Source organism: Sciurus vulgaris, assembly GCF_902686455.1.
Source record: "Sciurus vulgaris genome assembly, chromosome: 1".
NCBI classification, from domain to species: Eukaryota; Metazoa; Chordata; class Mammalia; order Rodentia; family Sciuridae; genus Sciurus; species Sciurus vulgaris.
Window position 1 is genome coordinate 24,663,090 of NC_136461.1, and position 25,178 is coordinate 24,688,267.

General features: G+C 52.8%; 1 protein-coding gene across 5 annotated transcripts in view; it reads right to left on the reverse strand.

The window, feature by feature from the left end:
* Nucleotides 1-25,178, reverse strand: part of CSMD2 (CUB and Sushi multiple domains 2) — a 550,277-nt gene that overhangs the window by 357,557 nt on the left and 167,542 nt on the right. For all 5 annotated transcript variants that reach the window (XM_079130766.1, XM_079130765.1, XM_079130764.1 and 2 more), the window contains exon 4: nucleotides 4,658-4,852. In XM_079130766.1, the coding sequence (XP_078986892.1) occupies nucleotides 4,658-4,852 (195 nt within the window). The remainder of the gene's footprint in view (nucleotides 1-4,657; nucleotides 4,853-25,178) is intronic.

Sequence of the window (25,178 nt, forward strand, 5' to 3'; positions counted from 1 at the left end):
CCAGCACTTGGTGTGAATCGCTCATGCCCAGCTTGTCTTGCTCTGGCCAGCTTCCCCCCGCCACCTCTTGGACCCCAGCATATCTGAATCCCCTTCCTTCCTCATGAAGCCTTCTTTGATCTTCAGCCAACACCCCTCAAAAGCCAGAGGCTGATTGCTGAGAGCCACCAGGTCATCCTTCCTATGGATCCATGAGGTCACACAGAGCCCAGCACCTCCCTGGGACCTCCACCTTTGAACATGTGCCCAGAGTGACAGAAGCACAGGGAGGTCAGCAGCCCACCTCCTGCCCTCTGCCACTGGACTAAGCCTGGGCAGGCCAGAACCCTTGAGATGGGCCTCCTTGAGGCTGGCCTCAAACCCGCTCTGCCCCCTGGTCCCAGTGGCTGCCTATTTCCTGAGTCTGTGCTCTGCCCCTAGGCTGGGCCCACCTTTCAGTGACACACCTGGCACTTCCTGTGTGGAGCAGACACACCCTGATCTCCAATCTACTCTGGTGGCTTTGGTGGTAAAGAGATCTTGTCACTCAGAGCTGCTGGGCAGGTGGGGTGACTGGGGCCAGGAGCTTCCCTCTTGCACGTCTGCCTGTGTGATCCTGATGGTGAATGAGGCCCTGCCAGCCATTCCTTCTGCAAATATTTGCAGACCACTGTCCAGTGGGTGGGTTTACCACACAGACACCAGCCCTCGAGAGTTCTCCGTGAGGGGAAGAAAGGCCAAGAGGTCTGAACCCTTCTGGAGCATGAGCCCCTCAACTCTGGCCTGACGGACTCCCGGCGTGCGGACCGAGGCAAGTACCCTTCGCTCCAGGTTGGCTCGGCCTCCGGAGGAAGAACACTCTGCACAACGACTCTCAGAAAAGCACTGACCGCACAGGGGGCCTGAGGACACTCCTGCAGTCAGCAGCAGATTGGGACAGAGAACCGCCCCGGAGAGCAGGGCGGCCCTGGAACTGGAGCGCAATCGTACTCTCCCTCGGCCTCAGAGCAGAGCCTCACCTCAGCCCTTAAGCCACAGGGGGCCTCCGGGGCCTGAAGCCTCCCGCAAGCCAGGCTTTCCTGGCTGGCTCCCTGGTGTGCCCTCTGTGCCGCTCAGTGGGGAGCAACTTCAGAGAAGGCAGAGCAGAAGGTCTGTGGGACTTTCGGATAGGCCTTGGGCTCCACGCTAGGGAATCTGAACTTGACCCAGAGGAGAGCCCCTGAGGAGATTCTAAGCAACCGGTGATGGTGTCAGACCATGTCTTGGGAAGTTCACGCCCACTGCAAAGGACAGACTGGGTGGTGGGTGGGCCTGAGGACAGCTGTCTACTGAAGGGCACTGGCAGGGAGGCAGGGAGGGAGGAGAAGGCCTCCCAGGCAGAGGTCGGGGTGGTGGAAGTGGGCCAGCGCAGCGGGCAGCAGCCGGGAATGCAAGGAGGAAGGGCAGAGCTGAGTGCCGGGCTGTGTCAGGCTTGGCCACCTCTGGTGGGGACACTCGTCACTGAGCTGGGGAAACAGAGGCAGGGTGTGGATGCACCAAGCCCAGAGGGGCTCCCTGGAGCATTCGCCTCCCACGTGGGCTGAAGTTGGAAGTTAGAGTCAGAGTGGAGAAGAGGTTCCAGACAGATGATGGAATTCCCAGAGAGGAGGCCACACTGGGCTCCCAGCATTTCAGGGGGAGGAGGAGGGAGTAAAGTCAGGGGTGGGGGCAGGATCCTCATCCGCTGGGAAGCCGGAAGGGAAATGGAGAGACGGGAAACGGTCGTGCCAACAGGGGGCCCCCTGGCCCACACCCGTGGGCCCATGGGTCACTGGTGCAGTGAATGCAGGAGACTGGCGTCCTTCCACTGAAAGACCAGCAGCCACCCGCAGTGGGCAGGCACACCGTCAAGGGACTGCAGGGATATGCTCAGACCTGGAGAAGAATTCCCTGGGAGGGAATTCACAGCCATCTCTGAACTCAAGCAAGAAGGGTGCTATGATCAATTCATTATGTCTCCCTGGGAGAGAGAAGGAGGGGGCAGGTATGCATGCCCAGGTGGCCCTCATGGCTTCTCTCTGGCCAGTGAGGCTAACAGAAGGATTTTAGCAGCCAGACCCAGGCTTTCTCTCAGGGTGAGAGTTCTCTTTGTTAAGGAAAATGCCACCCCACACCTAAACAGCTTGGGAGGAGAAGCATGCCAGGCTGTAGGAGATGGCAAATCCAGGAGGAGACCAGCTTCTGTGCCTAAGTGGATAGAAGTCCTGAAACAGGATGGAGGTGCCTTGGGTACGAAGGCAGGAGGGGCTGGAGAAAGGAGGCAGGGTGCAGTGCACACCGTGGGGACGCGGGGACCCTGGAGCCTGCCAAGGCTGAAGCCAGGGCAGAGCTGGCAGGGGCCAGGGCCAGAAGACTTGCAGACTCAGGACTGCTGGTACTCTCCTCTTAAGTAATTTGCATTGCTGAGCTGTAAGTGACCCTTCAGTAAAGGGTGCACGACATGCAAACACCTTTGTGCTTTTGTTTGGTTGGGTTTTGGTTTTTTGTTTGGAAGAGGGTGACTCAGGAAAAGTGGACCGAGTTCCCAGCCTAAGCTGGCAGAGCAGAGCCGGGGAAGTGAGGCATGGCCGGCCATGAGTTCCAGGTCCAGAGGAGGCTGAGTCTGACGAGGATTCCTGAAGGCACTGGGAGGAGAGAGGATTCACCATATTGGCCTGGGCCAGGGCTGGGATTTCTACTTCACAGGACAGCATGACAGCCCGCCAGCCTCTGACCCTGGGACTGTGTTTGGCTTTAGTCTGCCTTGAACAAAAGGGCTGATATTTATAGTGCTGCGAAGAAAGCTGTGGCTTATATTTCAGGGAATAATTATGCAATTTCATTTGCTGTCACATTTCCTATTCCATTAGCATGTCACAACTCTGACACCATCCTTGGAAGATCAGAACGTTAAGGGGCACATCCTCAGGGCAGGCAGGGCATGGGGTGCTCTGTGGAAGCTCATACACCTGCTTCAGGCTGTGGTCAGGTCACACAGGGCCCACACCTGTGTGTCGGGGCCAGGGTCTCGCCCAACTGGTTTGGTCATTCCTGATTTCCATCTCGTGAAGAGACGAAGAATCTGAGTTAGAAGCGGGACCTGAGAGGATGGGACTTAGGAAAGCAAGAACAGAGACTTTGGTCCCCTTGGGATCCACCAAGAAGGATCAACATGGCTGAGGCCAATTCCACTAGCTGAGGAGGAGTAAATGCACTTGAAAGGAGGTGGCAACACAGATTGGTTGGTTGTGACTTGCCTGATGGGAGGGAATTCACAGCTGTCTCTGAACTCAATCAAGAAAGGCGCTATGATCGATTAATTATGTCTGCCATGGGAGTGGGAAGAAGGGGAATAGGCATGCATGCCAAGTAACCTTGATCCCCGGTGTCAACAATAAAAGGTGTGTGCATGTGGCAGAGGAGGAAGCTGCTGAGACTTGGAGCTAGTCTTTTGAGAGTCACCACAGAAGAGCTGCCTCCAAGAGGAAAGTAAAACTCAAACCAAGGAAGGAGCTCCTTGTTCCAATCATTGCTCAACTCCTTGAAATGCTTCTCCCAAACCCTTATCAGGGGGTTCTGGATCCAAGGAATTTAAAAATGAGAGTTTAAGAAGAAAAGATCAGCAGTGCCAAAGGCTGTTGGGAAGCTAAGGACCAACAACTCCCATCTGACCTGGCAACATGAGCAGAACACTGGCTACAAAGTGCCACTCTGCAGAGGGGTGATCGGGAGGTGAAGAGGGGAGACAAACCAAGATGGCACCTTCAGGGTGCTGAGCTTTAGGGGCTGCATGGCAGACTCCCACAGTGGGTGTGGCTGTCCTTCAGAGTGGATTAAAAGTCATCTCTGTGCTGTGGAAGGCTCATCTCGATACAAATTGTAGAATATGCATTCGTGCAACATTATAGGAAGAAGATGAAAGAAATACACAAAACCCATGGTTAAAACTGACAAAGGCTGCTTCTTTATGTTCTGCCTTTTCTTAGCTTTTCAAAACAATCGTGTATTATTTTTATCCTTAGATAAGAATTGGAATTGTTCTAGAAATAAGCTTGGCTATGATGAGTGTGTCGAGGGGGAGGATAAGGAATAGGCTGGGAGTAGGGTGACCCAGGTCCCCGCATGCCTGGGTCAGAGGGGCTTCCAGGACTGGGACTTTCAGAGCTCAAAAGGGGAAAGCTCTGGGCCAAGGGGGTGAGCTGGTCACACGGGCCAGGAGACGTGGAGGGAAACAGAGTTTGAACCTCTCTGGAGGCTGGGAGGGAAGAGCTGTTAACTAAGCAGAGGTTGAACTTAGAAGAAAGTCAAGGGAATAACTGTGAGGTCCAAAAGTCGCTGGGGGAGCCAGGCACACAAAGGAGGGTGGTCTCCAAAGAAGGAAAAGAAAACACACTCCCTCTGAGACAGGAGGACCCTCAGGCAGGGCAGACCGACTCAAAGTAAGCTTGCCGAGGCAGGGAAGGGAAACTGGGCGCTCACGTCTGGGGGCTGGGAGCTCCTAGGACACCCAGAGACCCACCCCGAGGACCCCGGTGCTCCCCAGACTTGGGCTCCCCACACCGGGTACTCCCGGCCCTGCTAGGGCAGGTGAGATAATGTCCCCTCTGGAAGGGCCCGCGTCCCCCGCCAGCACACTCCCTCAGACTCTCGGGCCACCTACCTCGGCAGGAGGGCAACGGGAAGTCCCACGTGGCACTGTTCCCAGAGCCAGCCTGGCAGGTGAGCACGGCGTGACCCTCTAGGAAGAAGCCGGGGTTGCAGCTGTAGCGGACCTTGTCGCCGAGGTTGAAGGTGGAACCCTGCTGGACGCCGTTGGGCAGCCTCCCTGGGCTCCCGCACGTGTGGCTGGGGAGAACTGCAGGGGGAGGGAGACACGCCAGCGAGTTAGCGGGAGGTGTGCACGTGACGTCGACGACGGGGCAGCCACGTTTTCTGCTGTTCTAACGTGCTGCCCTGGGTGTTGGGGTTCCTGATCCCTAGGGATGTGAGCCCAAGGAGAACATTGTCATTGCTTGGCCACGGTGGCCCTGATTTCAGACTCCACAGAAGGGCACGGAGCATTGCACAGAGTAGTTGCTCATTAAACCCAAGGTCCTGTTTTCATGCATGCTCTGCCCTGGCAGCCAAGGGGTCCTGCGGTCCAGCAGGTCCAGGGGCCCCTTTGGTTAATGCTGGAATCAGCAGTGAGGGGAGAAGACAAGAACCTGAGTTCTCATCAGTCTGACCTGTTTAAAGAGAAAATTGGGAGCCAGGGAACACAATGTACAGTGACCAGAGCCAAAGCTATCGCCACCAGCTGCAACTGCACGCTCCTCAGCAGAGAAGTCCTAAGGGTGCAAGAGCAGCGTGACCTGCCAGCGAGGAGGGAGGCAGGAGGCGGCTCTTCTGTGCCCGGAGGCACCTGTTACCACTGACCCAGCTCCCTCTGCCTCTGCCTTTCTCCCCAGAGCTGGGATTTCCAGTGCCCTGAAGGTCAGACCCCCGGTCGCCACCGTTCCAAGACAGTCCCACTGGGCAAGGAGGAGGGGTCTCAGCCCTGCGCAAGTGAATCCATTGATAATGACTCGAATAGCAGGCGAGTGCAGATTCTAACCTGCAGGGACTGTCACTCTCCCGCCCGGCAGCTCACTACCTGTGGGACGCTGGGCAGGTCTCACTCAGCCTGCGTCTCGGTTTGATTTGCGAGATGGGGATCACAGCAGCATCCTCCTCCCAGGGTCACTGGGAGCATTAAGTGAGTTAATGGATACAAAGCCCTTAGAGCCTGGTGCACAGCGGGTAAACACCAGCACCCGAGCTCCCGGACCCATGGTCGGTGTGCCCGGCTGAAGACAGGTTAAATGGTACCAGAGCACAAGGACCAGGCAGGGCCCAACCCCAGATCAGGGCTGAGAGATAACTTTCTGGAGGAGATGACATTTATGCAGAACTCTGAGACATTAGTGAGAATTAGCAAGGCCCAAAAGAGTGTTTCAGAGCTGTGCAAAGGTCCTGAGGCTAGGGATAAACAAAGGGATCAGGAACCTGGAGGAAGAGGGTGGGGCAGCCACGATGAGCAGGTGGAGACCAGCAGACTGGGCTCCACAAAGCTCCCCGTGGTGCTGCGGCTGGTGCCTGCCAACCTGGACCCCCCTCTACCAGCCCCCATCATCTCAGAACCCTCCAAAAGGCAGCCTGCCCTCCTTCTCCCTCCAGCCTGGGAGAAAACAGCTTGGTGTAGAGGGAAAAGGAAGCCTTTGGACCATCCTGATCTGGGTCTGAAAACAGGTGCTATCTCCACCTTACCCTGCATGCCCTTGAGTCCCATGACCTCTTTAGTTCCCTCAACGGAGAAAGCAGTGAGGACGGCAACCCCTCTCGTGGTTGGGATTATGGTAATAGATTCTTCATGGCTCACATGGTGTCTGGCACACAGTAGGTGCTCAAAAGAGGGCAGATGTTCTCATCCCACGGGGTCACAGACCACAAGGGCAAGGTCCCGGACAGGTGTATCCTGGAGACTAACACAGTGCCTGGCACTTGTAGAGACAGACTTGTGTGTTCATTAATTAGCTGTTTGAAGAGCTGCTCATTCATTTATTAATTCCTTTGCAACAAAAACATATGGTGGCTGACTGCGCTTGGTGCCCGGAAAACAGCAGAGCAGGTCTCTGTCCTCAGAGGCTTCTTTTTTGTTGTTAATCTTAAGGACCAGACAGCTCTTCCTTCCCCATTCTCTATCTCTGACAAGTGAGATGAGCCAGAAGAAAGGATTCACCTCTATCATCCTGTGCATTAGTCTAGTTTAACATTTTCCATAATCCTATGCTGCTAGACCACTTTGTACTTCCCATGATCCCCTGCCTCTGGCCCACTTGATATTTCCCAGGATCCTATGTTGCTAGCCCACTTGGTATTTCCCATGATCCCCTGCTTCTGGCCCACTTGACATTTTCCATGATCCTATGTTGCTAGCCCACCTGGTGTTTCCCATGATCCCCTGCTTTGATCCATTTGACATTTCCCATGATCCTATGCTGCTAGCCCACTTGGTGTTGCCCATGATCCCCTGCTTCTGGCCCACTTGACATTTTCCATGATCCTTTGCTGCTGGCATTTCCCATGATCCCCTGCTGCTTGCTTACAGCAGAGGCAGTAACTGATATGGATTTGTGAGTATTGAGGAAGGGAGGGGTGGGTCAGGTAAACATTTGGAGAAGAAAGTAAGCTAAGGTGAGGGGAGGGAGCCCACCAGGGGAAATGGGCTGAGAACTGGTGTAGAACTAACATTTCATTTTCTGCAACAAGACACGAAGACCCAATTTAATTAAATTACTAATGTCAAATTTTTAATGAACCTGCTTCTGCTTTGGGCTTTCTTCCTTCAAAATTAATGACTGGAACGTCACTATAAATAAAAGTCGATTCTTTTTTAAGAAGTCACTCTCGAATGCTTACTGCTCTTTACTTAATGAGTTGTTCATAATCAGACCCCTCTGACCTGGTGTCAAACGGCGCCCATGCCTAACCTCACCATTTTATCCCAAGTTCCGATTCCCAGAGGCTGCACAGTGAGTGGAGAGTGGGTAGATATGGGGCTCAAATTCTCAACTACCTCTTGCTGAGTAAACTTGAGCTGTAACATTTGCCTCTCTGGGCTTTGATTCATCATCTGAAAATGAGGACACTTTTTCTTCATGTAAGAGAGCTATCTTAGCATGCCAGGGTTGCTGTACCATATTCCTCTAAGGGATGCACCTGGGTGGCTGAGACAGCAGACACTTATTGTCCCACAGGTGTAGAAGCTAGAAGTTCAAAACCAAGAAAACCTGCAGGAGAATCCTTTTTCTCTCTCCAGTTCTGGCAGTTTCTGGCACTCTCTGGTAGAAGGATCACTCCAGTCCCCCATCCTTGCCTGGTGGTCTTTGTAACCGAATTTTCCCTTTTGATAAGGACCCCAGCCATATTGGATGGGGCACATCCTATTGCCCTCATCCCAACTTGAGCATCTGCAAGACCCATCTCCAAATAAGATCACAGTCACAGGTACGGGGACTAGTCTTCAATGTGTCTTTTGAGGGGACACAGCTCAACCCTCAGGGAGCTGTTGTGGAGATTAGGAGCTGAGTGCCTGCTATGTTTTCAGTCCTGATTCAACCTTTATTTTACCTAATCCCCAAAACAAACCCTCTAGGAAATGTATTGTGTTCATCTTAGAGGTGAAAAAACCAAGCACAGAGAGCTCAAGTAACTTGCTTGCCAAAGGCCACACAGCTAGAAAACAGCAGCGCCAGGCTGTGAACCAAGGTGTCTCCATCATTGAGAACTCTCAGGTGGAATGGGGCAAGACGCCAAGCACATAGTGGGTGCTTACTAAATGACGTCACCTTTCCCCTTGCATCCTGCTGGAGGCCTGGATGAGATGAAGGGCGGTTACCTGATTGTCCAGATTCAATAGTCTGATTTTTCCAGTCTGCTTTGCCAATCCTGTACTTCTTTTTAATAATGTCAAGGGCAACATTAAAAGTGTGGTCTTTTGTGTTCTGTCTAATAAGCAACTTGCAGGACAGAGGAGATTGGAGATAAGCCATAAAGCAAAGCCTTTCTAAGATGGAGTGTGCTTTGATTTTTTTTTTTTTTTTTGGTTGTTTTGTCCATGTGTTTCTCACATAGATATTATAACTGTTCATGCTCTCCTGTCTGTAAAGCTTCCTTTTGATTGCGTACAAAATGAAAAGTGGGATATTTACATCCAACGCAGCTCAGAACGATATTATTAAAGCTGTACCTGACATTGAACAATTCTATTGTAGATGAGCTGTGGGGAATTTTGTCCCTGTTACAAAGCCCAGCTCTTGCCAATCAACATAATATTCTCCGTGATTGTGTGACAATGATTCTCCTCAGTGGCTGGAGTGCAGCAAAATCTACATCATGCCTTGTTTTATTTTTAATTTCAGACTTCAGTTCACATATTACAATGAAGAGTCATTTATGCTCTCTGGACAAGGACCCTCTGTGTGTTTTGATTTCTTATCTTCCATCAAGTAACTTGTTCCATCTCCGGGGTCACATGACGATCCGAGTGACAGGAGAGCAGGGAAGAAGGATCTGGAGAGAAGGAGCTTGACTTCCCGCCACCCTCAGCCTGCAAAGCAGAGCTGGAGGTATGTGTGTGAGCACGCACTGTCACCGGGGGGTGGCGAGCAGGGTCAGGGAAGGGGAAGTGGTCAGAAGCCACTGTCTTCTGATTCCTGGCCCTGGGTTGGGCACTTCTGCACACCACACGCTCTTACCTCATCTTGACGCCTGTATTTTTAGCTGTTTGGCCTTTGAAACCCAATTCATTGCACATTCACTGTGTGCTATCCTCAATGTCAAGTGCTTTACATCTATTTTCTTCCACCAAGGAGCTGTCTATATAGGCTGTCTCCAATTTCTCTCCACTCCTCTGATACGTGTTCAATATGTTATTATATGCTTACATACAAATTTATAGGCTATAAAATATACATTTTAATATAAAATTTAATGACATATAATTTATCCATATCATGTATAGTAAATGGCATGGCACACTCTATCTTTGATGTATTCACTTATTTATTGTTTGTCTCACACTCCACGAAGACACACTTTTTTTTTTTTTTTTTTGGTCTGTTTTGTTCACTCAGTTGCCAGACTAGTACCTGCTAGATAATAATATGTTGATGGAAGTGTATCCAGTGACCTTCTGATAGAGGTGCTGTTGTTCCTTGTTGAGGTGAGCATGGCCACCAGAGAGGGCAGGACATTCACCCAAGGCCGAACAGCTCAATGCAGGAGAAACAGCTGTTTCCGTTCAGTGCCTGGCCCCTGAGCTTGTGTGTTTCCTGCCTACAGCTGGCTAGTCTCACACTGACCTTTTCCCATCAAAGTCCACGGTGACCTGTGTACCTCGACACATACTGACAAGGGACTCACACTCATTCTCTCAGGATTTGGGTGACAACCAGGCAAATTGACCTTGAGCTCGGTCCTGTGCATTTCCTGCTCCCTGTCAATCAAACCGAGGCCGGTGCCAGCCCTCACGTGGAGTGTGTCCCTCACCACAGGCCCGCAGGGCCTCCCCCTGCCTCTTGTCAGACGCAATCCACCCACCAGAAGTTCATCTTCTGGTTTTTTCTGTGACCTTCAGCATCAGGTGCATGTGGGAAATTTTATAAAGATATCTATGCCCAGACCCTATGGAATCAGAATTTCGGATCTGAAATTTCAGGGTCTGAAGCGAGACATGTGGCGCAGGCCTGTGATCCGGGCTACTGGGGAGGCCGAGGGTAGAGGTGAGAGTTCGAGGTCAGCCTGGTCAACCTGGCGAGACCTTGTCTCAAAAAAATAAATGGAATACAAAGCAGGGTCCGGGCTGCTGTAGGAGACAGCAAGGCCGAGCTGAGACGGACAAGAGCCCGCAGGTCCCTTTTCCTGTTGGTTATTCCACTGGCCCAGCTGGGTTTGTCTCTCTGAGCTCTGAGCTGTCCCCAGGGCCTTTCTCGTCACCGGCTCTGACTTCTGCAAGCATCAAGCCGGCCTCTCCCCTGGATTTATGTCCTCCGTACATCACGCCAGCCCTGTAATTCCTTCTCATCCGAAGGCTCCTGTCATCTCCTCCCTGGGCACGTGTGCCCAGCACTCCCCAGGGCTGTCTGCCGTGTGTGGTCCCCACCGAGGCCAGAGTGAGGGTTCTAGAATGGCGAGCTCCCTGTGGACCCCGCCAGCTGCCCCTGTGCCAAAGTGGACTCCCTGCCCCCGGGGACACAGGCAAACACAGCCCTCTGGCCTTTTTTGAGTGACTGGTGCAAGACAAATTAATTATTTGAAAGATTCATAAAAAACAAAGGCAAGGAAATAAAAAGGAAACTTTGAGACTCTCCACAGCTGTCCGGATGAATGAGCTAGGCTTCCACAGCCCGGCTCCCCCAGGCTCCACCCTCCTGCTACATCCTGCCTCTCACCTGCTCCCATCTTGTCCCCTCCAGCATCACTATTCCAGCGCACAGGTCACCCGAGCACACCTTGCTTTTCTCTCATGTTCTCGGTCAGGCAAACTCCTACTCATCTGTCGGGGCCACGATTGAGTGGCACCTCCTCTCTGAAGCCCTGATTGACACCGTGGTGTCATGTATACACCAGAAAGCCCATGTCTTGATCAAATGTCAGTAATGTCATAATGCCACTTGGAAAGTGGCTCCCAGAATTTAGGCACTCCTGGTCCCTAAGGTGAGGTGAGCCGGCCCCAGTCATCTCACTCATTTAGTAATCTCACCTTCTGGACTCTTCTTGTGGAGTTCTGTTGGGGATCAACTTGCACTTCAGCCCTACTCCTATCCTGTGGCTGCCTGTCATTAATTCATTCATGACACCCTGGACACCACACAGCAGCTGAGCCTGCCTGCCATTTCTTTTTTTAAAAAAATTTATTTGTTCTCATTAGTTATACATGACAGTGGAATGCATTTATGCACTTTGATAAATCGTACTTGAATGGAGTATATTTCTCATTTTTCTGATTGCACATGTTGTAGGATCACATGGGTCATGCAGTCATGTAAGTATATAAGGTAAAAATGTCTTTTTCACTCCATTATCCTTCCTACCCCATGCCCTTCCCCTCTTTTCACTCCCCTCTACCTAATCTAAAGTCCTCTCTTCCACCGTAACCACCACCCTTATTATGAATTAGCATCCACATATCAGAGAAATCATTCAGCCTTTGGTTTTTGGGGATTGGCTTATTTCACTTAGCATGATATCCTCCAACTCCATCCATTTACTAGCAAATGCCATAATTCCATTCTTCTTTAAAGTTGAGTAATATTCCATCGCGTGCACGCGTGTGTGTGTTCTTTCTTTTTCCATTCATCTGTCATTCTTTAGGTGCCTATTTTCACCTCTGGACTCGTGGTGAGGGCAGGGATACTAAAGGTATTCTTTATAATACTAGCATTTGATTTAGTGCCTGGCAGGAGAAGGGTGTTAGCTGGAAATAGGAATATATTGAACCAATTAAATTATGTGTATATATTTATGTAAATAAAATATACATTTTATAAATCATAAAACCATATCATATGTGTGTGGGGTATACAAAGCAGTGAACTGTGGCTGGGTTGGCAAACTTTTCTGTAAAGGGCCAGTTGGTAGCTAAGGTCTGAGACCACACTGACTCGGTCTGTCCAGGCGTGGGAGTGCAGTCACTACTGGTCACACAGCTCCAATCCAACTTTATGTATAAAAGCAGGCAGCCAGTCCTTGGGCCGCAGTTGGGTATGGTCTTAGGTACCTGATTTGTCCTCATTGCTGTCCTTTGATGGGGATTCTGAAGCCCTGTACCAAACAGAGAACCGAATACTAGTGCCACCTCGGGGTGTGTGACAGCCGGCCCTCGGCTCAGTGCTGCCTCGGGACTGCTCTGCTGCACCATGTCCAGACAGAGGTGACATCTGTTGCCTCCTCACAGGGGGAAACCAAGGACAGTAGGGCTCCCTCCAGGGCCACACCACAGGCTGGGATCAGAGCCAGCTGCCCCAGGGTCTGTGCCCTTTGCCAGGCAGTGACCTTGACCTCCCAGGTCAAGCCCTGGGTTAGCAGCACTGCTCTCCAGACATGAAGCTGGTGCTCTGGGCACTTGCAGAGTTCGGTCCCTGCCAGGCTGAGAACATCCGGCCCCCGCCCACCAGCCCTCTCACTGGTCCCTTTCCCATCCCTGTCGAGCCGAGGCGGCGAAGGTGTGCACATCACTCTGGTGTGGCCAGAGAGACAGCCAGGGTAGCAATCTCCTGGTGCTCCCTGACCACAGACCCCCAGCTTCCTCTCTTTCACCTGTGACATCCTAGAAACAACACCAAAATGGAAACATCACGGTGCTCAGAACAGAGATGTGCAATCGATACAGGATGCCCAGTTATGTGTGAATTCCAGATAAACACAGATAATTTTTTTAGTACAATTTATAGCCCTTGAAACGTTTGGGACCTAATTATGTTCAAAATTTATTTGTTCTTTGAAATTCAAACTTAACTGGGCATCCTGTGTGTTCATTTACCTGTCTGACAGCCCTGACCCAGACAGGAGCTGTCTCCTATGCATCAAAGACTCCAACCTGGCAAAAAGCTGGGGGCATTTCTCTGGGGAAATGAGGAAGGAAGCAGGGGGAGCTAGCCCCTGCCTCCAAGGAATTTCACAAGGAGCTGGAAGAGTGGGTGCAGAGGAGGAAGCTGCAGGGCCCTCAATGGGCCCGAGGGTTCTGGGGTCCAGCGGCATTCCAGGGAGCAACTCCCTACTTGAAGCTCGCTCCTTCTGGACCAGTGACATGTGCCAGTCCTGCCTCAGGGGCCCGTGCCATGCCTCAGCTCTTTGGATAAAGAGCTTTAGGTGCACTGGGTCCTTCTCTCCAGGTTCAGCTCTCCTCCCCGTGACACCCCCAGCCCCGGGGATTATCAGATCTGTCTAGACAGAAAAACACTTGAAGAATCAGTGGCACCCTAGGGGGACACAATGCACAATACTACTAGAGGTAAACTTGGAGAAGCTAAATATACAATTTGGGGATAGATTTGATTGATTGCAGAACGGAGCTTAGAAACACTGTGCAAAGCCTGCTTCATGTAACATTGGCTGAGAAGTCCAAGAGAAATACATGCAGCGGGCCAGAGAATTTTGGAAAATATGGCAGAAATCCCCTCCCCCATCTTTTATCCTTCTCAGAACTAACAAACAAAACAAACAACAACAAAAAACAAAAGAAAAGCAAAAAAACAACCAGAAAAAGTCCTAAAATTCATATGGAAGATTGAAAGAGCCAGAATAGCCAAAGCAGTCCTGAGCAATAAGAGCAATGCTGGTGGCCACAAGCCCCTCCTCCTGAAGAAACCAATGCAAACGGGTTTTTCTGAGGGTTTCTGTAGGGCGGAACCGTTCAGCCTTGCTTGGAGCAGAATTTCTAAAAACCCCACAGAATCGCTTGCCTTTTCCTGATCGCACCTACCAGCCTCTGAACTCTCTGTAGAGCACACTTGGGCTACGCCGTGCTGGGTTCTAGAATAAGGCAAGCCTGAGTCACCTCCTTTTCCTTATGGGTCTTCATCATAACAAAGCAACAATGGCGTTGACAGTTGATAGTTACGTAGGACTTTCTAGGTCAACACACACTTTTTAAAAAAATTATTTATTTATTTTTAAATGTTTTACAGACTGCATTTTGATTTATTGTACACAAATAGGGTACATCATTTCGTTTCTACAGTTGTGCACGATGTAGATTCATACCATTCGTATAATCATACAGGTACACAGGGTCATGATGTCTATCTCATGCCACCATTTTCTATACTCACCCTCCCTCTCATTTCCTTCTACATTAACTAAAGTTCCTCCATTCTTCTCTCACTCCCCACTCCCTGACCTCCATGATATATCATCATCTACTTATCAGAGAAAACATTCAGCTTTTGGTTTTTTGGGATTGGCATATTTCACTTAGCATGATATTCTCCAATTCCATCCATTTATTTGCAAATGCTATAATATTATTCTTTTTTAACACAAACAATAATAGATGTTGGCATGGATGTGGAGGAAAGGCACACTCATACTTTGCTGGTGGAGTTGCAAATTGGTGCAGCCACTCTGGAAAGCAATGTGGAGAATCCTCAGAAAACTTGAAATGGACCCACATTTTGATCCAGTTATCCCACTCCTCGGTTTATACCCAAGGGACTTAAAATTAGCATACTACAGTAACACAGTCACATCAATGTTTATAGCAGCTCAATTCACAATAGCTAGATTGTGGAACCAATCTAGATGCCCTTCAACAGATGAACGGATAAACTGGTATATATACACAATGGGATATTATTCAGCCATAAACAAATACTTTTTAAAAACAAATATGATCCCTGTTATGGTATGAGGTATCCCCCAAAAGCTCATACGTGAGACAATGCAAGACGATTTAGAGGTAAAATGACTGGGTTACGAGAACCTTCACCTAATCAGTACATTGATCCATCAATAGAGGCTAGCTGGGTGGTAACTGTAGGCAGGTCAGGTGTGGCTGGAGGAGGTAGGTCACTGGGACTGTGCCTACCAGGTTTATATTTTGTCTGTGGTGATGGGAGCGGTCTCTCTCTGCTTCCTGCTGGCCATGTCCTGAGCTGCTTTCTTCCACCACACCCTCCCGCCCTGATGTTCTGTCTCCCCTGGGGCCCAGAGCAATGGAGTTGACCATCTATGGACTGAGACTTCTGAGACTGAGAGCCAATGAACTTTTGCTCCTCTCTGTTGGTTCTTTTCAGGTCTTTTAGTCGCCAAGGTGGAAAAGCTGACTAAAACAATTCTCTTTGGGCTCATGGATGCAAGGAGGGACTGAGGTTTCTTGGGTCTCATGGTAACTTCTGGGGGCAAGAGTAGTTCTTACCCAAGAGGTGAACGTGCCCCTTTCAGCAGAGGGCAGCGTGTGTCACAGAAGGGCAAAGGGGCAACTTTGAGAGCAGGGTGTTTTCCATTTGGCTGGGACAGAATGACTCTCAGGCTTCCGGAGGTGCAGGGCCAGGCCTGAGCGGCCCCCACCCTGCCCAGCTGCAGGCAGAATGTCCACACTGGCAGCCTCAGCCTTGCACGGATCCTGAGAGGCAGAGGTTCTGAAGGAGGGTCTTGGCTGGGATTTGTAACTGTCACTAAGGCCGCCCACTCGGCGTGTCATCCCACCCCTTGCCAGAGCTGGCCCAGGGCCATAACTGGCCTAGCTTTCTACTTAACTTCCCCAGAGTGGGAGCCCTGTGCTGGACCAGGCTCTGAGGCCCCTTTCCACGGCTGGATGTCAGTCCCCTAGGCCCTGGTGGCTATCACGGAAGTGCTCCATGAATCCAGCTAACCCTGGGTCACTCGGAGCCATGTGCCACCTACCAACGCCAACTCCTTGGGCAACAGTCAAGAGGCCCCATTTCCTGCACTTGGCTCTCTGTCCAGGACCCCAGCCCCCAGTTCACTGCCGGTTCTCCCCTAAGGCCAGAGGCCGCAGACCTTGCACCTCACTGGAACACACGACACTCCACAGGCACTGGGCCTCCTGGCCCAAGGGAGTTAGACGGGGGTGCCCAGTGAGGGTCCCCCTCAAAAGCCTTGCTTTCCACCATTTCTCGTACCTTCTGCCAAGGAAGGTGGATACAGCGATTACGACAATGACTTGAGAGTAGGAAGGAGACCAGGAGGGGTGGCCAGGGGAGGGCCACTATTATGTGTAATTATAATCCACTGAAAAAAAAACAAAGACAGTGATTACACACCGGGTGCACCGAGACCCCCACATGTCCCAGGGAGCCTCTTTCTCGTCACGTTCTTCTTTAGCAGCACCTCTGCTTCCTGACCCTCTCGTGGACTGACCCTGCACTGAGCCCCGTCCCACTGGAACCTCCTGATGACACTGGGGTGGAGACTGTGAGGACACGGGGGACCCGAGAGGACGAGTGTCTGCTCACACTCGCATGACCAGAGCCGGGGCAGTGGGTGCGCACCCTACCAGCCTGACCCGGGCCTCCTCCTTCCCGGCCGCTGTGTCACGGTGGAGAAGGGCCGTGAGGCTCACAGCCATCGCGTGGCTAAGACGTCTGCTCCAGGGTCCCTCTTCCCACACGGTCCCTCGACTGGGAAGTGGATAGGGCCTGGGAGCATTTGTAGTTCGAGGATCAGAATAGAGGGGAAGGCCAGGCCCGCCTCTTGCTTGTCCATTCCATTTGACTCCTTTCCAGGGCCCAGTAGCTTCTTAAGAGAATCTATCAAGGCAGCCGTGCAGGTGGAGACCATCTGCTCTGGTCCTGCAGGGTCACAGAGGCAGGAACGAGACGGGCTCCACACCCCAGGAGCTCCTGATGTAGAAGAGTCACTGATGTCTTTCAACACATGCCCTCTCACATGTGTGTGCAGAAATCCACCCGTAGAGCATCCCTTACACACTCACACACACTCATACCTTCTTTCACACATGAATGCATGCATGTAAAAATCTACAATTGCAGAACACACCTGCATGCAGATGTTGTGGAACCAGCCCTGGGCACAGCTGTTGTACCCACATACCCGAAAACAGATACCACATGCTCACTCCGCTGCTCATTTATGTCTCAAGATGGGGATCTGTTTCTGTACAGCCTCTATGGACTAATAATCCTTTCTGGCAGATGTCTCTTTATGTGACCAGATTACCCCTAGAGGCCAGTGTCACTGTCCCCACACTCCAGAACCTGCCTATCACCTCTGGTCATCCCAGACTCAGCCTGGCTGGGCTGCAGGGCTGGGATTGGGGTGCAGGTTGATCCAAGAGCTGCTGCAGGTACTGTGGGCTCAGTTCGTGATCTCTGGGAGGCCAAAGCAGCATGGAGAACACCTTTGGTCTCCCACAGACCAAATGCCTCGGGTTGAATGCCTCTGAGCTCTTCTCAGCTTGGTTAGTTACTACAGAACAGGTAGCAGCATGCACAGGTGAGGAGCGGACCCTGGAGACACCGCAGGGCCCGAGTTCAAATCCCAACCCTGTTACATAAGAGCAAGATACTGCATCTCCCTGCATCTTAGCTTCTCATTGATAAAACGGAAATAATCACTAAGTCCATGTCCGGGAGCTGTTGAGAGGACAAAGGAAAACAGACCAGGCAGAGCACTTGTCTCAGTGCCTGGCACATAGTAGATTCTCAATAAATTTGGGCTGTGATTGCATTTAAGTCCCTGGGGTTCCCTGGGAGAAGATTCCAGGGTCATGCAGGAGAGACTAGAGTCAAAACAAGAGAAGCTGGCCAGCAGCTGGGGAGAGGAGATGGCCCCAGGGCTGGAGCATGGGCAGGTATCCCTGCTCTCTCTCAAGTGGCTTTGTTTGGACCTTCACTACTTCTGCTGGTCTGAGTCTGAAAGGTCTCCCCAAGATCCTAATAGGAGTAACTGGAACGGTCCTAGCCATCCCTAACTGCAGGACAACACGGAGGCCAGAGGAGCCTGCACATCAGTGAGCCCCTCTCCTCAGCAGCCCCAGGCTGCCCCAGGGGCCCTCCACCCAGGGACTCACAGCATCAGGGATGATTGGAAGAAAAAATTCAGAGACACTTCCTGGAAGAGGTATTCGATACGGTCTTGGCAGAGAAGTGGAGGTATTCCAGGTAGAGGACTGGCACAAGCTCAGGATCTCAGCAGCACCTGTGGTATGTTCGACTGGCTTCTAAACTCCTGTCTGTATTCAAGTCCCAGCCAGACCTTGCCCCTGACTCCAACCCCAGGTCCTGCTACCTTTGGCTTTCTCCATGTTTTATGAATGCCTCCTGCTGCACATGGCTCCAGCCAAACCCTGGCCCTGCCCCAGACCCACCTCTCCTCCTGGAATCCACGCTGTTCTGACCTGATGTCTGCTGGGTCCATGGGATCCATGGGCTAGAATCCATTTTGGAGTCAGGGCTCTTTTGAGAAGTGATAAAACATAGGGGCCCTCTTTCCAGGAAGATAGGTTTCATAGACACCCAAGGTCAGGCAAGGATGCCTAGTGCTTTTGCCCAGCTTGGCAGACCTACCAGCCCGGCCCCAGGTTCACCAAGTTCAGGCTGAATGAGGGCCCTGTCTGTGAAAGCTGACTCTGCCCCTGAGGGAGATGGGTTGATTCATCGACCCAGGAGCCAGCCAGGACCACGTCTAAAACGTATCAGACTGGCCCCCACTTGCTGGGCACTTCCTGTGGACCAGAGTACAAGCCAGTGCTCTGAATGCCAGCACCACGGCTGCCTGGTGAGGGACCTCTAGGAAGTCCCTGAGACTGTCTCCTCATCCCTGAAGAGGATGATAACACGACCACCTCCTAGAGAAGTTCCAAGGACCAAATCCATCCACGCAAAGTCCCCAGCAGGATGCCTGGCACTGGCCAAGGGCTAGTGGTCCTCTGCACCCCTCCTTAGTTCAGGAGCACGTGGTTATGAACAGGGCCTTCGGATGAGGAAACTGCAAACACAGACGTGAACTAAGCACCCAGGTCACAGGTGACCCAGCCAGAGCTCAGACCATGGCACACCACCACACTTCACGGCCAATGGCACAGGGTGGCTATAGAAACCTGAGGGCCCAGGATAGATCTGATAAGGCCAGGAGAGGGTGTGTGGGAGCATCGTGTTGGTGGTGTCCTAGGGGGAGACACCGATGAACCCTGGCCACCCAAATACCCACAATTACAGTCAGTCACGTCCAGGCTGGGGGACGAGCCGCGTGTCTGGATAGCATTCACAATATCCAAAGGCGTCCATCACGGGATGTGGGGACAGACATGTGTGTCCTCACCATGGAATGCTGTTCCACCTTAAAGAGGACTGACATCCAGTCACATGTCACCACGCGGATGAAACTTAAGGATGTTAGGCTTGGTGAAAGAAGCCAGGCACAGAAGACTGTGTGGTCCCACTGAGTGAGCATCCGCTCACAGGCAGACAGCTGTGGAGGTGGCCAGGGGCTGGAGGTGCGGAAAGGGGGACTGGGACTCAGTGGGGGTGGAGTGCGACTTGGGGGAGATGAAGAAGTCCTGGAGATGATGGTGGTGATGGCAGGGTGACTGGTGGGTGCTTTGTGCCACCGGACACTCAAAAGTGGTCAAGATGGCAAATTCTGTCGTGCGTACTAAAAATAATAATGACTTAAAGAAGGAGCAGGGAGGCAATGCACCCCATCTCCACCTATTGGGGGCCTGCCTCCCCCACCAAGGAGGGCGTGGAGGGTCCGAAGGAAGCCGCCGCTGAGCCACGCGGCCCCGCTCTCCGCCGGCCCCCCTGCCTGCCTCATTTCCAATTCCAGAATGATTTATCATCAAGGAGCCGCCGGAGATGGAATGTGAATTAGGAGCGCAGCTGGATTTTGTTTTATCTTATTTCCGGGTGAGGTGCCGCGGGGGCGGGGCGGGGCGGGGCCGCAGTGTGCCGAGCCTTGTTGTGACTTGTCGCCCAGCAGAGGCGGAGTCGGCTTCCATGCGGGAGGCCGAGTGCGCAGCAGCCTGGGGCCCGGGCAGAGGAGGCTCGTTCCAGGAAATGATTACTCGGTGTCCCTCCAAGCCGGCCCAAAAAACAGCACGCGAGGAGCCCGCGCGGACGCACCCTCTTCATTAGTGTCCTCATTTAACCTGCGCCATTACTAGAAAGGCTCCGCGCTCCGCAACCCACTGGCCGGGCGAGGCGTCGCGCCCGCTCGCTGGGGGCAGCCCGGCACCAGCCTCTCCTGCCACTCGGCTTCGGCCTCCACATCTGTAGAACCCGGACTGCGGAGGGACTGCACCGCGGGGTCGCGCTACGGTGGAGGGGCGCGGCACATGTGTGCCCACCGTGTGAGCAGTGTCCTCTCCCTCCTCCTGATCGCCACTGTCATTTCTAAGGAGTTCTGTGGTCGGGCGCAGTGGTGCGCACCTGTAGTCCCAGCGGCTCGGGAGGCTGAGGCAGGAGGATGGAGTTCAAAGCCAGCCTCAGCAACAGCAAGGCGCTAAGCAACTCATTGAGACCCTGTCCCTATATAAAATACAAAATAGGGCTGGGGATGTGGCTCAGTGGTCGAGTGCCCTTGAGTTCAATCCCTGGTACCTAAATAAATAAATAAAGGGTTGCTGTATGTATGTCAACACCATCAACAAAGGCAAGTGGTGGAACTCTGGCTACTTTCTTTTGTTCCTCTCTAGTTAAGCATCCCACCTGCAGGTGCCAAACCTGCCACCACTGGGGGTTGATACCATGCTGGTGCCTGAGTTCCTGGAAGCAGGGACCAGGCTGAGTCTGCAAGGCCCTGCTCAAACCTGGCTTGGCCTCTTCCCAGCTGTGAGACCCTGGACTTGTTTTGCTTAATCATGGTAAAATACATTTATCACAGTCTTTAGCATCATGACCATTTTCAAGTGCACGGTCCGGTGGCCCTAATACACTACTAATGTGGTTGTGCTACCACCAACCCCACCTGTGCACAGAATGTCTTCCTCTTGCAGAACTGGAACTCTGCACCCACCATATACCAAGGCCCATTTCCCCTCCCCCAGCCTTGGGCACCTTCAGTCCACCTGTCTCTGAACCTGACTGTTCTGAGCACTGTGCTGGAGTGAGTCACACAGCATTTGTCCTCTTGAGACACTTCTTTCACTTGGCTTCCTGTCTCATCCACCCACATTGTAGGGTGTCTGGCCGCCCTGTACCTGCTTTTTAAGTTTAAGAGTCCCCTTAGCCAACGTATTCCCCTGTGACCACAGGGGCCCTCCTTCCTCTCCCAGGATTGCCAAGCCAGTCCCTACCACAGGGCCTTTGCAGTAGCTGTCCCCTTCCCTTGGTACAGATTTTGATTCAGACATCTGCTAACTTACCACCTCCTCAGAGAGACCTCCTCTCTCCATGTGCAGCAAAGGGGCCCACAGGTCCTCGCTCCCTACTGTCCTAATTTGATTCTTCACATGGCACTTTTCACATTGGTTCTTTCCCCCTTCCATTGGCCATCGATCTCCCCGCATCAAGAGGAGCCCCATCTAACCCACTCCTCTGTGTGTACCCAGAACCTGGCACAGAATCGGCACTTAATAAATAATTGTTGAGGTGTCAAATGAGCAGCTGGACCTTGTGAGGATGGAGCACTTTGTGTGGGGCCACTTGGTGGCCCACTAGCTGGCAGTCATGACAACCCTGTGTCATCCTAATCATTACTCTGGACCTCCTGCCCCATCGACCTTCAAGGGCAGCCCTAGCATTAAGATTTGGGACAAGATCATCACATGTCCTGGACTTTCCGTGTCATGCTGGGAATGGGGACTCCTCAGAGGAATCAGGAGTGAGCAGGTCTGAGCCTCACGGGGCAGTGTGTGCAGCATGAACTTCTATGAACCCTGCACTGCCCTGTTCCACTCCCCACCTGGGCAAAGGCACCCAGGTGGCTGATGTCAGGTGCCCAGGGAGGGAGGGTGGGCCTGGGGCTGGAGATGGGGTGCGGGACAGGCAGCTGAGACGAGGGGCAGGCTCTAGACCATGGTTACTGGAGACTGACAGCACAGCCCCCATCAGGACCTGAAGGCTGCCCAGGTCTGGGTTCCGTGCAGCAGAAGAACAGTGAGCAGAGCCGTGATCCTGCCAGTGAGCATATTCATTTATCAATGGACCTTCCAAAGCCCCAACTGTGCACCAGCCACGAGATCTCTTAACTCAGCCACCGTGTGTGTGTGTGTGTGTGTGTGCTGTTGTGTGCTTGCAGATATACCCCGAAAAAATAATCAAACAGCTCTTTAAGTGATGCTTCGTGCAGGGTTTCCATGGCAACGCTTTATGAAACGGCCGTGAGAAACTTGGCGGACTTCCCTCCCCTCCTCCTCCCTGCCCAACACGGGGTTCCTGCTCTGTGAGGCTGTGCTTCAACAAAACCCTGGAGCATCATGGCTGTGGGATCCTCTCTCTGCCCCCGTGTCCTCACTTGTAACCTAAGGGTGACTGAGTATAGCCCACAGGATCATCCAGAGACTTAAATAACTTGGAAGGTGTTGTTAGCATGATCAGCAGATTCTAAGAGGTCCCCAGGAGTCCCAGCCCTTGGTCCCACCCCCACAATCCCTTCCTGGTGACATGGGTGGCAGCCATGGATGTGATGGGATGTCACTCTCATGTTTTGCAGATGTATCTCAGAACCCCCATTGGTTTTGACTTTGATCAATGAAAAGGGGAATTACTTGGGTGGTCTAGAGCTGATCTGCTGAGCCCTGAGGGCCTGGGGTCAGAGACTCGAACACCGGAGCTTCTCTCCTGCTGACCTGGAAGAAGCAAGCCGCCAGGATTCTATCACCATAGGAATGAATTCTGCCCACCGTCCCGGGAGCTGCAGAGAGGACACCAGGCCTCTGAGAAGACCCCAGCCTCAGTCTGATGAGTGAGGGCCTGAGTTATGGATACTCCAGCAGAGCCCAGCCAGGCCAGTGGAGACTTCCGACCCATGGAAGCTACAAGATAATAAGTGCATTTTAAGTGAAGTGACAGTCTGTTAGCCAGCAGCAGGAGCTGACGCAGTCAGTGCTGGACAGACGTTTGCTACTGGGGCACCTACCACCTGTCTGCTCACACAGCTGCCCACCACACTGCCCTGTCTGCTCACCAGGCTGCACGTCGCCACCCCCTGTCCTCAGTCTCCCTGCTGCTCTGTGACAGTCCAACGCCCATGCCCGTAGAAGTGATCAGGATTGATTTTCAGGATGACCTGGGTTATCACACAAGATCAAATAACACGTGCTTCCTCGTGGTCATGGGGAAGCCATGTCGGGATACGGTGTCCTGTTGATTTCATGGAAAAGTACCCAGAGGTGGCCCCGCATGTCTTGGTCCCACCCTGCTCTGTCCTCATGGCGTCCCTCCAGGTGACCCACTGACCTCAGTTAACCTGGGCTGGTACCAGGTTCACTGCTGGGAAGTCAAAGCATCACAGCTGGCCCCTCCTCTGCCTGGTGCCCTGGGCTCCTCTGGCCAGCTGCTCCCACGTGGGCAAGCTCGGTGCCCCTTGGGCCCCTTTCAGTGTCTGCAGAGCTCCCTGTTTCACGCCACTCAGGTCCCTGTTCCTCTGCCAGCACATCTAGGAAGCCCTCCCGGATTGCACCCCCAAGTAGCTCACTCACGTCCACTCCCTGGCCCTGCAGGTCCTCGGAAATGCCACTCATTTCCAGTCAGAAGTGAGCCCATGGTCTGGCTGGCTGGCCTGCTAGAAGCCGACTGCCACATCACAGTGACTTTGTCCTGTTCCCTGCTGGATCCCCGTGGCATGAACACTCTCAAAGGAACGACTGAAGCCCTGTCTCCTCACAGCTTTTGGCTCCTCTCCAAATCTCGATCCCTGCCCGACAGAAGCACCCTGGGTCTCAGCAAGTGGGGCTGGTCTGACTCTGCCCATCTCTGCCCCCGCCCCCTGTGACATCCCCAGGGCTCCTGGGGCCATGCTATCTGTACTCCTTGGTCTCAAGGTCGTCTTCCTCCTCCTTGTTGGGTCAGCCACCGGAGGTCCTGGGAGGTGGAGCCCTCAGGATGGGTCCTGGCCCGGGGTCCTCTGTACTGGAAGCCGTCTTTCCATTGTCAGAGGGCTGAGAAAGCCCACATCTGCGCTGCCTCTGGCATCTCTCAATTATTCAACACACAAAGTCCTCGGGAGCCGGGTTCACTCACAGACATTATGAGCCTGCTGGCTCGGAAACTTCCAGCTCTCTCAAAGCCGTTTCTTCCTAATGAGTCATTAATTTATTTTATAACTCTATGGGGTAGCCTGAGTCAGGCACTGGAGACAGCGAGGGGGGACCAGACCCAGGCCCTGCCTTCAAGGGGCTCCTGGTCTTGTGGTGGAGACCGACGTGTAGGGAAGTAATTAGGGAAGCCGGTCCCTGGGTGGCCAGGCTGGGGTGGTGTGCTTTTCCCATGGAAACAGAAATTCTCATTTGTCAACCTGTTTGATCTGGAGAACCAGATGCCTCTTTCCCCACTGAGAGGCTCTCTCTGGAGGATGAGTGTTGAATTTCTTCCTGTTTTGCAGAAGTCAGTCATGTGATACCTCTGGAACGTGCCCACCGACGGGGACATAACCGGGTTGAAGGCAACTCTGGGACTGGTGAGCTGGAGGGAGACTGATGTGGCGGCATGCCGGTGGCAGGTGGGGTCTGACGTGGCCCTGTTGCCTGTCCTTTCCTGGTCCCCGTGTTGGCCCTGGCCCACGTTTCTGACTCCATTGCCTTCCCTTCTCTCCTGTTCCCAGCCAGTGCCGGACCTGAAACTAAGTCCCGTCCATGGACGTGGCAGAAAGCCTCAGCTCCCTCCTCTGCCTCCCTTACTTGCCAGAGCACCCGAAACTCCATGGCTTGGACAGTCTGCCTACCTGGCCTCACCTGCTGTACCCGACCCCCAGCGGGCCCATGGGGGGATGTTTGCGACTTTAGCTGATGTCACTGGAACCCTCCTGAGGGCCTGCAGCCTGCCACTTCCCCTAGGCCAGCATGGCCCCCAGTCCACAGCCTGCCCCCGATGTCTCCTTATGCCCCAGAGGCTGGGGAGTTGTGCTCCCTGGGATGATGGGGTGTCCTGGCCTCCTGTGGCTCTGTCCCATTTGGAAGGCAATGGACATGAGCATCTCAGTGACAGTCTGGAGAGTGTGATGTTGCCACATAGAGGTTT